The 13,551-nt window shown below is 45.5% G+C and overlaps 1 protein-coding gene across 1 annotated transcript; it reads right to left on the bottom strand.

Moving 5' to 3' along the window:
* Nucleotides 1-564: 564 nt before the first annotated feature.
* On the bottom strand, nt 565-9,875 carry LOC120665961. Its single transcript, XM_039945684.1, has 2 exons — nt 9,255-9,875; nt 565-2,255 (listed from the first exon to the last, which is right to left on the bottom strand). Exons 1-2 carry the CDS (start codon nt 9,749-9,751, stop codon nt 2,021-2,023), a joined length of 732 nt encoding a protein of 243 aa, XP_039801618.1. The 5' UTR covers nt 9,752-9,875; the 3' UTR covers nt 565-2,020.
* Nucleotides 9,876-13,551: the final 3,676 nt, after the last annotated feature.

Here is a 13,551-nt window from a genome sequence, read left to right as displayed (position 1 = left end):
TGGTGCGCGTTGTCCCGTGTCCCGACCGTACTGGCCGTACCAGAGGTTAATAAATTATTTCCTCCAGCTATAACGTCCGTACTGAGTAGGTATTCCCCCTCTACAAGATAATCTAGGAACAATACATCCATCTAAATGGTCAGTCCCCTAAAAACTCTTGGGTTGTCCCAGACAACCCTAGGACCCCTTTATACGTGCTTGGGTTTAGACACCACCAACAATGACAAACGAATAATAAAACTACGATGAAGGTAATGCCATGTTAAAAAGGGTTTGACCAACCTGAAAGGAGGGGCGGATGTGTTCTTGATTCTGAAAGGCAGTTTGAAGAAAATGATGAACGTACTAAGGGTGCAAATGGATGACCTTAGGGGCACCTCCAATCCTCTTTAGCTCAAAATATTGTGCTAGTTTTCCAAAATAGAATTCCATTTTGGAGTAGTATAAATTTTTGAACTAAAGAGGGTTGGAAGTGGGCCTAAAAGTTACCCATTTGCACCCCCAGAACGTACAGGTAATCCCTTTAAAGAAGTTAACAGTCTTCCAGTAATGATTGCTCGATGGACATAAACTATTAAGTATCCTCCAAAATGGAACCAATGGCGAAGCCTGAGTTTACAGCACTAGTCCAAACATATCTAAAACAGAAAAATTTCTCAGCCATTTAAATAGCTTTCTAAAAATAAGGACCAGATACTACATATAACCATATCCCAATGTTCTGACTGGAAAACGATAGAGCAAAAATAGAATGTAGCTAGTCATAGGAAGCACTTAGTCCAAACCTTATAACATTAGAGAAACAAGAAAACATGGAGTGATCTGAACATGGTAACATCTAACAAACACAACCAAAACCAAGTGACATCAGGAAAGGTTCTCATTTGTTTGATCTTGATTGCCCTAGCCCTTACCAGACCTGAGATCTCAATCACGAAACTGTGATCAATCACTAGTATGACCTGAAATCTTATAGCCATGAAACTGCTACCAAACACTGATATGTAACACATGTGGTATATGATATATGCTAACACTGTACCAGATTCTAACAGCTCCCTTCCATAAAGCCACTGGGTAATTATTTGTGCAATTCATGAAATTCTATAATAGTGCTAGGCAACGGACTTCCAATAGACATAAATGCATTCTACATTATCTTCGTGAGTCGATGTTTTATTAGGCTCTTAGTTTGGTTCATAATGTGAAACATTTTTTCTCGTTGGTAGCATCTCATACCATGTACAGTCCATTTGCTGTGAATGTACAGATCTCTCATCCATACATCTCTGCAAAAGTACATATCAAGCCCGTGAATTGAATCTCAAATTGGTAAGAAATAATTCTTTTTTATCCACTAATCACATTTTGTATACTGACTGCACCATGCTTGAACATTTAGACCACCACTACATGACCAAATACATGGATTGAAATTCGGATCTGTGTAACTCACAACATGGAATCCAAACCAGAATAAGACTTGTGAAATCTTCAGGAGTCACCGTGATTTTGATTGGAATCCATGTAGATAGGTTTAATGCTGGTGATCACAGACTTTCATGCAGGCAGGTATTGAGTAAAATAGTACCAACAAGCATATGATGGTTCAACACATCATCGAATCAACCATGCAGTCATGCTGTGCATGTACATCATCTTGTAAAGCTTATGATAAAGACTGCCCGCGCAAAAAAGACAGAACTCCTGAAAAATCTGTAATAACTGCATGCCCTCACAGTTGATACTTGATTATCACCACAAGCTTGTTCCTTCAAGTTTTCATTTCAAATATGTTACTAAATCATTCCTGAGATATCAATTCTTCCAATGACACTTTAAGCCTTAATTCATGTACGTCATGTAAGTTTCCATTATTCATATCATTCAACAAAGAGTGACAGCAGTAATCTGGCAGAGCACGTTATCATACTTTGGTTAAACCTCAGAAGAATGCCTGAAATTTCATGGATATCAAAGGTATGGGTCAGTCAACTTTTCCATCTCTAGTGCATTTCTGTCATGCTGCAGCTTTAAGTGATTGTCTCCTTTTGTCTTGGATCTGACGAACACATTCAGCAACCAAAACACTGAACTTTGGGGTGACCTTGCCTGTAAGGGGTAGGTTAAAACCAACCTTCCTATAAGCTTGTGCAATGCTCTTCTGACTTCTTTGCAAGTGGATATTGCAGAATGAGGGAGCTGCAGACTTTATGATTGGCCTGCCACAGGTGACAAGCCCACCCTGTACCCCACTGGAAAAAAGAAAACAGGGTAAGTTCACGTTAAAATTAGTTAACGGAAATGAAATACTATACCAGAACTTAACTGATCTAGTGGTGAATAAGGAAAAATTTCAAACAATGAATTATGCAGACAACTAGCAAAATAGTCAAGGTAAACAAACCAAAACAAAACCAACTATTGTTCCTACTCAAAGTTCAACCAGTCAAGGTTCACTGATTTGAGTTGTGTACATGAAGCCCAATCTATTACAGAGCTCAATAATAATAACAGTAAATTAATAAAACATAGGAAACCATATTTAACTAGCAAACAAGGAGCAGCTCACTTATATTGAGAAAAACAACCATATCCCACTGAATCTTGATGTTCCATGGTATTAGATATGTATAGCTGTATATGTCTTGTATTTGACTTGTAATTATCTTACTTGTACTCCAAGCCTATACAAGAGGTCACCCCCCCCCCCTCTTAGAGTGTGTGGTGTTTTACCATAATCATATCTATCTACATGGTTATCATGAGTCCGGGCCTCCTAGCCGGCCGTGCACCCCTCCCCCCTTCCACTGCCCTAGCCATGCGTGGATCACCCCACACGCGTCCACCTCCTGGCACCGCCTCCTCTAGGCACCATCTCCTCACAACCAGCGCCACCCTCTCTAGGTTGCGCCTCCCTCCACCCAACAGATCCCATCTGTGGATGTCCGAAGTTGTTATGGTCGGCAACATTTATTAGCGGAGGAACAGACGAGACTGATGGGCGACGCCAGGAGCGCGACCACGTCAGCACGCTCCGTGCCCACTTCATTGCGCTTGGCTACCCAAACACGGTGTCCTCGGTTGCTCGTACGTTCACTGACATTATATGTCTACACGGGTTCCCGTCATCGATAGTCAACTACTGTGATTCGGTTTTCACCGGTCATGTGTGGCGTGACTTCTTCAAGCTCGCCGGTGTCAAGCTTTCCACCTGCCCCCGTTTTAAAAAACGTTTTAAAACTACGTTTAATCTTGATTAAACTCTAAACTTTGGCCTAGCATTGCGTTTAATCACAGTGTCGTTTAATCACAAAAGACGTTTAATCACAAAAAACTCTAAACCATAGGCTAGCGTTCACCTAGTGTCTAGCGTTTTTTAAAACCTTGCCACCTGCAGACCGACGGGCAGACCAAAGCCGTTAACAAGACGATTGCTATGTACTATGGTGCATCACCGGCACTCGACCCAGAGCGCGGCTCGACTGGCTTCCCTGGGCGGAGTACTGCAACAACACCAGCTTCCACTCCATGCTCCACACTACACCGTTCCAGGTTGTCTATGGGCGGCGACCTCCTCCACTACTACAATACACTTCTACATCGGCAAGAACAGGTACGGTTGACACGCTCTTACAAGACCGCGACCAGTTCCTCATGGATGTACATGAACGCCTCCTACAAGCTCAAGCATACGCCAAGCGCTACTACGACTCTCATAACCGAGCTCTGGAATTGGCCGTCAGCTCCTGGGTGTGGTTCCGCATCCTTCACCGACCTGCTCAGTCCCTACTGTCAGGCCCTCAATCCAATCTGAGTCTGCGCTTTGCCGGACCATTTCCGATGCTGGAACGTGTCAGCGACGTGGCGTACCGGCTCTGTCTTCCGGAACATGCCCATATCGATGACGTCTTCCATGTAGGCATTCTAAAGCCTTACCATGGCACACCACCAACAACGATGCCACCACTTCAACCGCTACACGGCCGTCTACTCCAAGCGCCGGAACGCGTACTGCGCTCCCAACTACATCGCGGCCAGTTGCACATCCTCATCCAGTGGGCTAGCCTTCCACCGACCGAAGCTATGTCGAAACCTGTCGACGAGTTCAAGACCTCCTACCCCGACTTCCAGCTCAAGGACGAGCTATTTCCCAAGGGAGGGAGAAATGTTATGGTCGGCAATGTTTATCAGCGGAGGAACAGACAAGACTGAAGGGCGAAGCAAGGAGCACGAGCACGTCAGGACGCTTCGCACCCACGATGCGCAAAGCATATAGCATTCTAGGCATCGTCAGTTATGCAATCGGTGTGATCTTGTAAGCCTTAAGTCCAGAACACTAGAGGGATGTAAGTTACGTTTGAAGATAATCTATCTTCCTACGTCTTCCTCGCGTGCCATTCTCGTGCTCTCATTCCCGGGCGGCCGGCGGCCCAACCTCGCAGATGCTGGGAACCAAAACCCCGACCAATCACTCGCTACCAGTGCTTCCTCCGCAACGAGAGGGCCAACAAAAGTAACCAGCACCCCCTCCGCTGCAGCTTCTCTAGCCATGAGTGACGTCGTGATCAGCCCCTACGCCGCCATCTCGGTCAAATCCCACGTCCCCATGACCCTGGAGCTCCGTTCTTCCAACTACACCAAGTGGAGCTCCATCTTCGAGGCCATGAGTAGCAAGTTTGGGCTGCTCAGACACATCAATGGGACACCTCCGCCCAATCCTGTTGATGCGGCTTGGGCACAGAACAACTGTTGCGTACGCACATGGCTGTACAGCTCCGTCTCCGACTCCTTCCTCGACTTCGCCATGGCCCCCGACCAGACGGCACGCGAGCTTTGGGTTGCCATCGAAAAACACGTTCAGGCGAACAAGGGGCGCTCCATCTAAGAAATATTATTTCCACACCATGACTCAGGGAGATCTATCTGTTGAAGACTACTGCAAGATGAAGATCACCAACGATGTGCTTCGCAACGTCGGCCAGCCCATTCCGGATGGCACCCTCATCCTCGACCTCCTACACGGCATCAACCAGCTGTTCAGCACCACCGCCGACTTCGTCGCTGGGCAAAAGGACATGAAATTCTCCACAGCACTCGATCAGCTAGCCCTAAAAGAGCTGCATTTGGCGAACGAAGACAATGTCGCGGCATCCACTGCCCTCGTCGCCTCCACCCCTCCCACCAGCTGCAGCTCTGCCTGCCGCTCTTCCTCAACACCAGCCACCGCACCAGCAGCAGCAGCAACGGCGCCCCAAGAAGCGCAACAGTTGCGGTGGCGGCGGCCAGTAAGTGTGCCCTTCTTCCCATGCGGTCCCGTGGATCTATTTCAACCCATGGGCCGCTCAGGGAGGAAGGCAGGCCAGCGACCAGGGTGCTGGGTCACGTGTCGGGCCCTCTAGTATGGGCGGCTGGGGTGGGCAAGGCCTACTCATTCCTGCTCCTCAGGCTAACACCACCTTCGCGCCACTATTGAGTCTGTGCATTTCGGGCTACAATTACTATTTAGTTATGCTGGATGATTTTACTCATTTTTGTTGGACGTTTCCCCTTCATCATAAGTCTGATGTTCATGAGCATATCATCCATTTTATTTTCTTATGCACAGACTCAATCCAACCTCCCAGTTAAGTGCTTTCAGACTGATAATGGCAAAGATTATTGATAATGCTACCACAGCCCACCTAGCATCCTGTGGTATTTTATTTCGCCATTCTTGCCCTTATAATTCTGCTCAAAATGGCAAGGCTGAACGTGTTCTTCGTAATCTTAATAATTCTTGTGTACCTTGCTGATGCATGCCTCCATGGCGCCTCCCTATTAGGTTGAGGCACTATATGTGCAGGCTCCCATCATCCCTTATTTCTGGCAACATTCCCTATGCACACCTTCATGGCCGACCCCCCTCCTATGATCACTTGCGAGTATTGGGGTGCCTTTGCTACCCCAATCTCCAAGCAACCTACCCTCACAAGCTTGCCCCTCAGTCCGCTGCATGTGTATTCTTGAGCTATCCTTCGGCACGTAAAGGATATCTATCTCTATATATCGACCCATCACATTATCATCTCTGGCAATGTTGTGTTTAATGAGCTTCCAATTCCCGTTGCATAAGACGATCCCGTCCCGCCATCTTCTTTAGATTTTCTACGAGATGATGATTTGGATATTATTGTGCCTTGCTCTACTAACAATGCAGCGATTCCCTCGCCGGCCACCCCATCCTCCATGGATGTTGAGCAACTGCAACCTTCATCTAGCCACATCAGCTTTGGCACCTTTAGTGCTGGTGGGCACGGTCCTATACCCCCATCAGCACACCCTTCGGGTTCTTCACCTCCAGGCGGGATGGTGCGCCCTAGCAGGCTGCTATGGCTAGTCGCTTCGGCAACATCTACGTTCGTCGGCCTTGGCAGCCTGCTGATCCATCGATGCCTCCCGACTCACGGCTCATGACTTGACTCCAGTCATGCGCCATTCAGCCTGTGAGCTATAAGAATGTCTGCCGAGCATCTTGTTGCTTCTCTGATACCATCCAACTATTGGAGTGCTCTTGCTGATCCCAATCGGTGATAAGCTATGACTGACGAATACAAGGCCCTTATGGATAATGGCACCTAGCGTCTTGTTCCTTGCCCACCAAGGGCTAATATGGTTATAGTCAGGTGGCTTTATAAACACAAATTTCATTCAAATGGTTCTCTTGCTTGCCATAAGGCCTAGTGGGTTGTTCACGGTTTTTCACAGCAACATGAAGTTGATTATGATGAGACCTTCAGTCCAGTTATTAAGCCTGCAACTATCAGGGTTGTTCTTAGCATTGCAGCATCTCGTCACTGGTCAATTCAACAGCTTGATGTGAAAAATGATTTCCTTCATTGTCATCTTGATTGATGCGACAGTCTACTACCAGCAGCCGCCAGGTTTTGTTGATCCAGCACATCCTAATCATGTCTATCTCCTGCAGAGGTTTCTCTATGGTCTAAAACAGGCTCCTAGCACGTGGTACCAGCGATTCACCACATATATACTGTAGTTGGGCTTTGCTCCTTCGGTTACCAACACCTTGTTTGTCTACAAGGATGGTGCCTAGCTGGCTTATCTCTTGTTGTATGTGGAGGACATTGTTCTCACTGCCTCCTCAGATGCCCTGCTTCACTCTATTATTGATCAACCCCATATTGAGTTTGTTGTAACTGACCTTGGAGCTCTTCATCACTTCTTGGGGATTTCAGTCACCAGATCTTCGAATGGACTGTTCTTATCTCAATAGCAGTATGCTTTGGATCTTCTACAGCATGCCGGCATGAGTGAATGTCACTCCACCACGACATCTATTGACTGTAAGTCCAAACTTACTACATTAGATGGACCTCCTGTTGCGGGTCCTTCTGAGTATTGGAGTATTGCTAGTGCTCTGCAGTATCTTACTTTTACTCATCCTGACATCGCCTATGTTGTCCAGCAAATCTGCTTGTTTATGCATGATCCACAGGAGCCACATCTTGCACTTGTCAAGCGCATCCAGCGCTATGTCGAGGGTACCTTGTCCTCTGGTCTTCACATTGGTACTGGTCCTGTGGACTCTCACAGCGTATTCTAATGCATACTGGGCTGGTTGTCCAGACTCTCGGCGTTCTACTTCTGGCCACTGTGTTTATCTTGGTGACACTCTAGTTTCCTGGTCCTCAAAAAATCAGAATATGGTATCTCGTTCTAGTGCTGAGGCTGAGTACTAAGTTGTTGCACATGTTGTGGACGAGTGTTGCTGGATTCAACAGTTGCTTCAGGAGCTTCATCTTCCTCTCTCTAAGGCTACGATCGTCTATTGACAACGTCACTACAGTCTACATGGCCGCCAACCCAGTCTATATGACGAAGCACATTGAGATTGACATTCACTTCATGAGCAAGAAGGTTGCTTTGGGACACGTTCAAGTTCTACATGTTTCTTCCTCGCGACAGTTTGCCGACATTATGACTAAGGATCTTCCTGTACAGTTGTTCACTGATTTTAGGTCCAGTCTTGGTGTTCGTCAATCTCCCCTATGACTGCGGACGGGTATTAGATATGTATCGTTGTATATGTCTTGTATTTGACTTGTAGTTATCTTATTTGTACTCCAAGCCTATACGGCCTATATATACAAGAGGTCACCCCACCCCCCTCCTGGGGTGTGTGCTGTTTTACCCTAATGATATCTCTCTACGAATTGCCATAAGAGAAGCTTATGTAGTTACATTGTTAATAGAAACTGATCGATTCAACATGGCCAAATCGGAATCATAAAATTTCTTTTTTTTACTAAACTCCTGAAGAAGAATTTACAGCTGACCTAAAGGAAGGAAAAGAGGCAGCAAATGTCATTAATCACAACACACAAAAAAATCATACTGTCATCTATGCTTGGAATTTTAATAATCATTTTCAACAATTCGGTGTTTCAGAAGGACACCAGTATTTGTTACAATTGAATTTCACATCTCAGAACTAGTGAAATAAGCTTCCTGTTTTTTTGTATGGTTGCATCGATCTTCCTAATTTGATCTTATTCTGCATGTATGGCATAACCATTACGCAAATCAGATAGATTAACACTAGAAGAATGATATGTACCTGATAAAAGAAAAGGCTAACACTGAATTGGATCATATGTTTTTGGTCTCAATCCCTACATCTTAAGGCAAGGGTATCTCTTTCAGTCATACTTTACCAAACTACCAGGGACCACATCTACAAAACTACAGTAATGAAAAAGAAGAGTGGTTCTAATCCTTGTTTTTCAGAAAATACCAACATATTTTTTATTTTTTGAGACCAGAAACAAATTATTGAAAACCTAAACCTAAGAATTAGGCAAACATAACTGAAACACAGATACCAGCTGCAGAGCAGGCTACAATTTTCTTTATATCCATGATGGCCCACATTCAACATTTGATGTATAAGTTTCCCCTGACTTGTTAACCTAACCCACATTCAATATTTGATATATACATAGGTAAAGATGAGACACCAACCTAAACGCACCACAAATGGGAGCAATCTCAATGATTCACCAGGGAAGCATGGAAATCCCAACCCCAAATGAGAGAGAGGTGCCATCCCCTTTCAGAAACAATAAACTCAGATAACTAACTGGCTAGATCCAGACCAGCAATGGCAACGAATCAGGAACCCTAACCACGAGAAGATCCAGGGCTTCATCCAAATCAAGTACAAAGTTGAAACAAGAGAACGTGAAGTGACGAACCTTTTAGTGATGTAGGCGCAGGGCTTGTAGAGCACCTGTTTGGGATCGGAGAGGATGTGGGAGTGGCAGAACCGGGCCGTGGCCATGGCCCGCACTTTGCACCCCGTGAACCCGCACTTCTTCCTCCTCGGCACCGGCGCCGACCGCTGTGGCTCCCCCACCGCGGGGATAGGGGCTCCGGGAGGGGGCGGCGGCTGCTCGGCCTCGAGCGGGCTCCGGGCGAGGTCCCAGACGTACTGCCGGTGCCGCGCGCGCACCTCCTCGGCAATGGCCCAGTAAAACCGGCGGTACACGCTGGCAAGCCTGGCCGCGCGCCGGCGCCGCCGGCGGATGACCTCCTCCCGCGTGAGCGCCTCCGCCGTAGCCTCCATCTCCGGCGACGGCGGATCACCGGGGACAATGCTAGGGTTTGGGGTTTGAACCTCAGGGGGCGCCGCCGCGGGCGCCGGAGGCGGCGCCGGCGCCGCCGGGGCGTCGGGGTTCTGGGGGGAAGCCATGGCGTGCGGAGATTCGTGCGGGCGGATGCGCGATTTTGGGGTGGGTTTCTCCGGAGGTCCAGGAGGATGAAGGAAACGGATGTGTGACTTGTGGTGGTCTCAATTGCCTCCGCGTCTGCGGCGACACGACACACGACCCAGGGTACGGAGGGATGACATACCGTGGAATTGTGATCAGGCCCTGTTTAGTTATAAAAAAATTTCTAAGTATCTGTCACATCGAATACGCGAACACATATATGAAGTATTAAATACAGTTGAAAAAGATAACTAATTATACAGTCTAATTTATTAGCACGAGATGAATTTTTTAAGGCTAATTAGTCCATGATTGGACATTATTTGTCAAATAACAACAATAGTGCTATAGTGTCAGAACTCAAATATTTTCGCGAACTAAACAGAGCCTTAGTACTTGAGAAACGATTTCAATATTTAAATCTTAAATAGTAAGTCTTTTGAAATTTAATACCGACACATACGAATCATCATTTAAGTGTACCTTCCTACTCTCATTTATTTTCTTTCCTTTTTCTTTTCCATCCCACATGAACAGACATTTTGCCCCTCCCTTATCTTCACTTGTCTGTAGTTCGTGTCAGATGTGGAGCACGTGCTGCGCTATACCCTCACCACCGGCCGTGATACGAGGCAATGAAAAAAGCTGATGATCTTGACATTAAATCTTTTAGCTATTTTTGAGAATATTATGGGTTAAATTGGGGACTAAATTTTTATTTTCTACTACTTATCGTCTTCAAATTGATAGTCAAACTGAAATTATAAATATAATATTTTCTACAATGTTAAAAACTATTTTGAAGATGAATATTAAGATGTGAGAAGAATGCTTACCTCATATTGAGTCTGCTTATAATCACTACATTTTCCTACAAAGGTGTGCCCTTTGAGATTGTTTGTTGTTTATTGTTTGTTGCCTCAAGCTCCTATTGATTTGATGTTGTAATACATCAGGCTAATATTCTTTAGCAGTAGCTCATGAGCTTCACAATGATATCAAGCCAACAGCACTATCTTCACCAACACATAGTACCCTTGCAAACAAGCAAAAATGTTGAAGAAGATAACAATCAAAGGAAGCAGAAGTGTGAAGCAAGAAGAGAATGTAAACGAATGCTCCTCAAATGATGAGAAAGAAGAGATAGACCTGAGCTTCCTAAGCAAGTTAAGAAAATGAATAAGTGCTTGAAGAAGATAAATATGATGGACTGCATGGTCTCTCTCAAGGATGGGCATCATAGTCAACAAATGAAGTTTGAGAGGGTCAAATACAAGAAGAAGGAAGGGAAGAATAAGAGCAAGCCCCAGCATGAAGCTTACACTATCTTCGGTGAATGGGTAAACAGTGGTAAAGAATCAAGCATAAGCTCAAGTGATGAATCAAGCAAAAGATTCACCACCCGCACCAACAAAGATGTCTCATCATCATCAAACATGTGCTTTGTAGCTAAAGATATGGAAAGCAATGCAAGTGATGATGACTCCGACACTTCTTCGATTGATGAACTTCTTGATTTGATCTATGAGCACCAAAAGATCATTAAGAACAATCTAAGGAACTAAAAAATTATTGCTTTAAATGATCTACATGCTATCCTTGTTTAATAATTTATAATGATTTGTTGTGCAAACTCGAGTTGCTTAACAAGGAGCATGAAGATCTTTGTTGACGCTGATTAGGTCAACACACAAACGCTAGCACGCGGAGATCGCAAACGATATCTCACCAGCGAGTTCCCACGTAGACCAGTCAGACCGGTTGGGGCAGAGAAATCGCGAAGATCTAGAACATTAATCTCGGGAGGGACCCCTTCAGAGCTCGAAGATCTAGGGTTGTCCTAGAGTCAGCAGGCCACCCAGAACGCCCTTAGACATTGCAGAGATGCAAGAAGAACGACAAGTAGATTGGAAAATTTAGGGTTTGAGGAAAATAAGGTAAAGTAAATTGTATTGATTCGATTGTGGTTAGAAAACCCTCAATCGATGTACCCCTTCCAAATCAGGTTACAAAATGGCTCTTAATTACAAATCTTAACCGACTTGGACTAAACAGGCTCAGACCGGTCTGACAGGTCGGCCCAACCAATCAGACCGGTCGGCCTCAGTAGTTGCCAATTTTGGCTGTCAACATATGCACCCTGCCTTTTTGGTGAGTTTTGCAAGCTAAAAGTAAGTACCAGAAACTAGCCTAAAAACGTGTATTATAAACATACAAGACTAAAAAAATGCTAGGGGCGATACACATATATCGGCCACCTCCATCTTCAAGCGTCTTGCCACACGCTAGGGTAGTACTTCTTCAAATATCTCCCACTAAGAGACCCTGGGTAGATATGTTCCTTGTAGTGTCTCCACCATATATGAATTTTTTGAGATGACCTTGATGATCTTGTACGAACCCTCCCAACTAGGCGACCACTTGCTAAGCTTGTTGCTCTTTGTCCTAAGAGGTAGAATTGTCTTCCAAACTAGCTCACCAATGTTTGGTATTTTAGCGATAGTGAAAGAATCCGCAAGCGCATGGATACCGTTATAGCTTTCACCTCGGAGTATTCCAAGGGTTACCGAATCTAAGGGAATGTGTGTGCACTAACTTCTATTCTAGTCAGTTCAAGGACACAACAAGATAGATGGCAATGATAGAGAGGATTCCTAAGATAGCACTATGGATGAGTTAAAGGTCAATCTCTCAGACACAGTACTCGCTTCGGGCACCGGCTTACACCTGGTCTACTAAGCGACTCCGGCTAACAGCTCTACGCTATATCCGAATGTGGAGGATTACAAGGGCCCAATAGGCTGTCACCACCTACGACCTAACTCTAACAAACCGTGGGATATAAGGTAAATGAAGCATAACCTTTAGCCTAGACACCACATCTACGCTATAGATTACTACTACAGTCTAACTATGACTGGTCGTAGCAAACTACAGCACTCTGTATAAATACAAAGTGACGAACCCGCGAGTAAGAGAACTGATCTCACTGAACTACAAAGCACTACTAGCATATACTATACCAAGTAAAATACTACAGATAGGAACCACGAATACTTACTGAACACTGAAGAATGTAGCAGCATCCGTAGAGGTATAAGCTGGGAGCAGAGTGCCGACACCTCGGCACTTCTCTCAGACTACCCCCTCACTCTCGTAGAGGTACAAATTGGAGAAGAGCATGACAGACGGGGTAGCGGGACTGCTGATAGGCGTAGAATATTCTAAAGTAAGGGATAGCGCATGGAATGTACTTTATCTCTTGTAACTACCTGAATAGGCGTAGGACTAGTTGTAGTACAAGGAAACTACCCGATCCAGTTGAGGTAGGACTCTAGCAGTACTCGGTTAGGACTTTCCAAGTAACTATGTCTCCCCATACTATATAACGGTGGGCAGAGACAGCCTTGAAACATACAATCTCACATCAACCTCTAAGGCAATACAAGCCACCACACAGGACGTAGGGTATTATGCACCTTGCAGCCCGAACCTGTCTAAATCCTTGTGTTCCTTGCATCATCGGGTTCCAGAGCTAGTCGATCCCTTGCCTACAATCCTACTGCTATAGGTATCCCTGAGCAAGCTTCGCGGCTAAACACCGACAGCTGGCGCACCAGGTAGGGGATTCGGCGAGTTCATCGGCGAATTCGATGGCCAGTTTCACATTCAACACCATGGTGCTTGATCAAGGCACCCCCTTCGTCTTCGGCTCCTGGTTCTATGTCGCCAATGGTTCAGGCGGCTTCAACAGCCACCTGACGAACCCCAGGGAGCCAGA

This window comes from Panicum virgatum, chromosome 3N (genome assembly GCF_016808335.1).
Source record: "Panicum virgatum strain AP13 chromosome 3N, P.virgatum_v5, whole genome shotgun sequence".
Classification (NCBI taxonomy): Eukaryota; Viridiplantae; Streptophyta; class Magnoliopsida; order Poales; family Poaceae; genus Panicum; species Panicum virgatum.
This window is presented reverse-complemented; position numbering and strand designations above follow the sequence as displayed.

Excerpts from the sequence above, each read along its gene's own strand:
- LOC120665961 (XM_039945684.1), bottom strand. The coding sequence starts at position 9,751 with ATGGCTTCCCCCCAGAACCCCGACGCCCCGGCGGCGCCGGCGCCGCCT. Across the intron at positions 2,256-9,254 it reads TGCGCCTACATCACTAAAAG|TGGGGTACAGGGTGGGCTTG; the intron begins GTTCGTCACTTC and ends TCTTTTTTCCAG.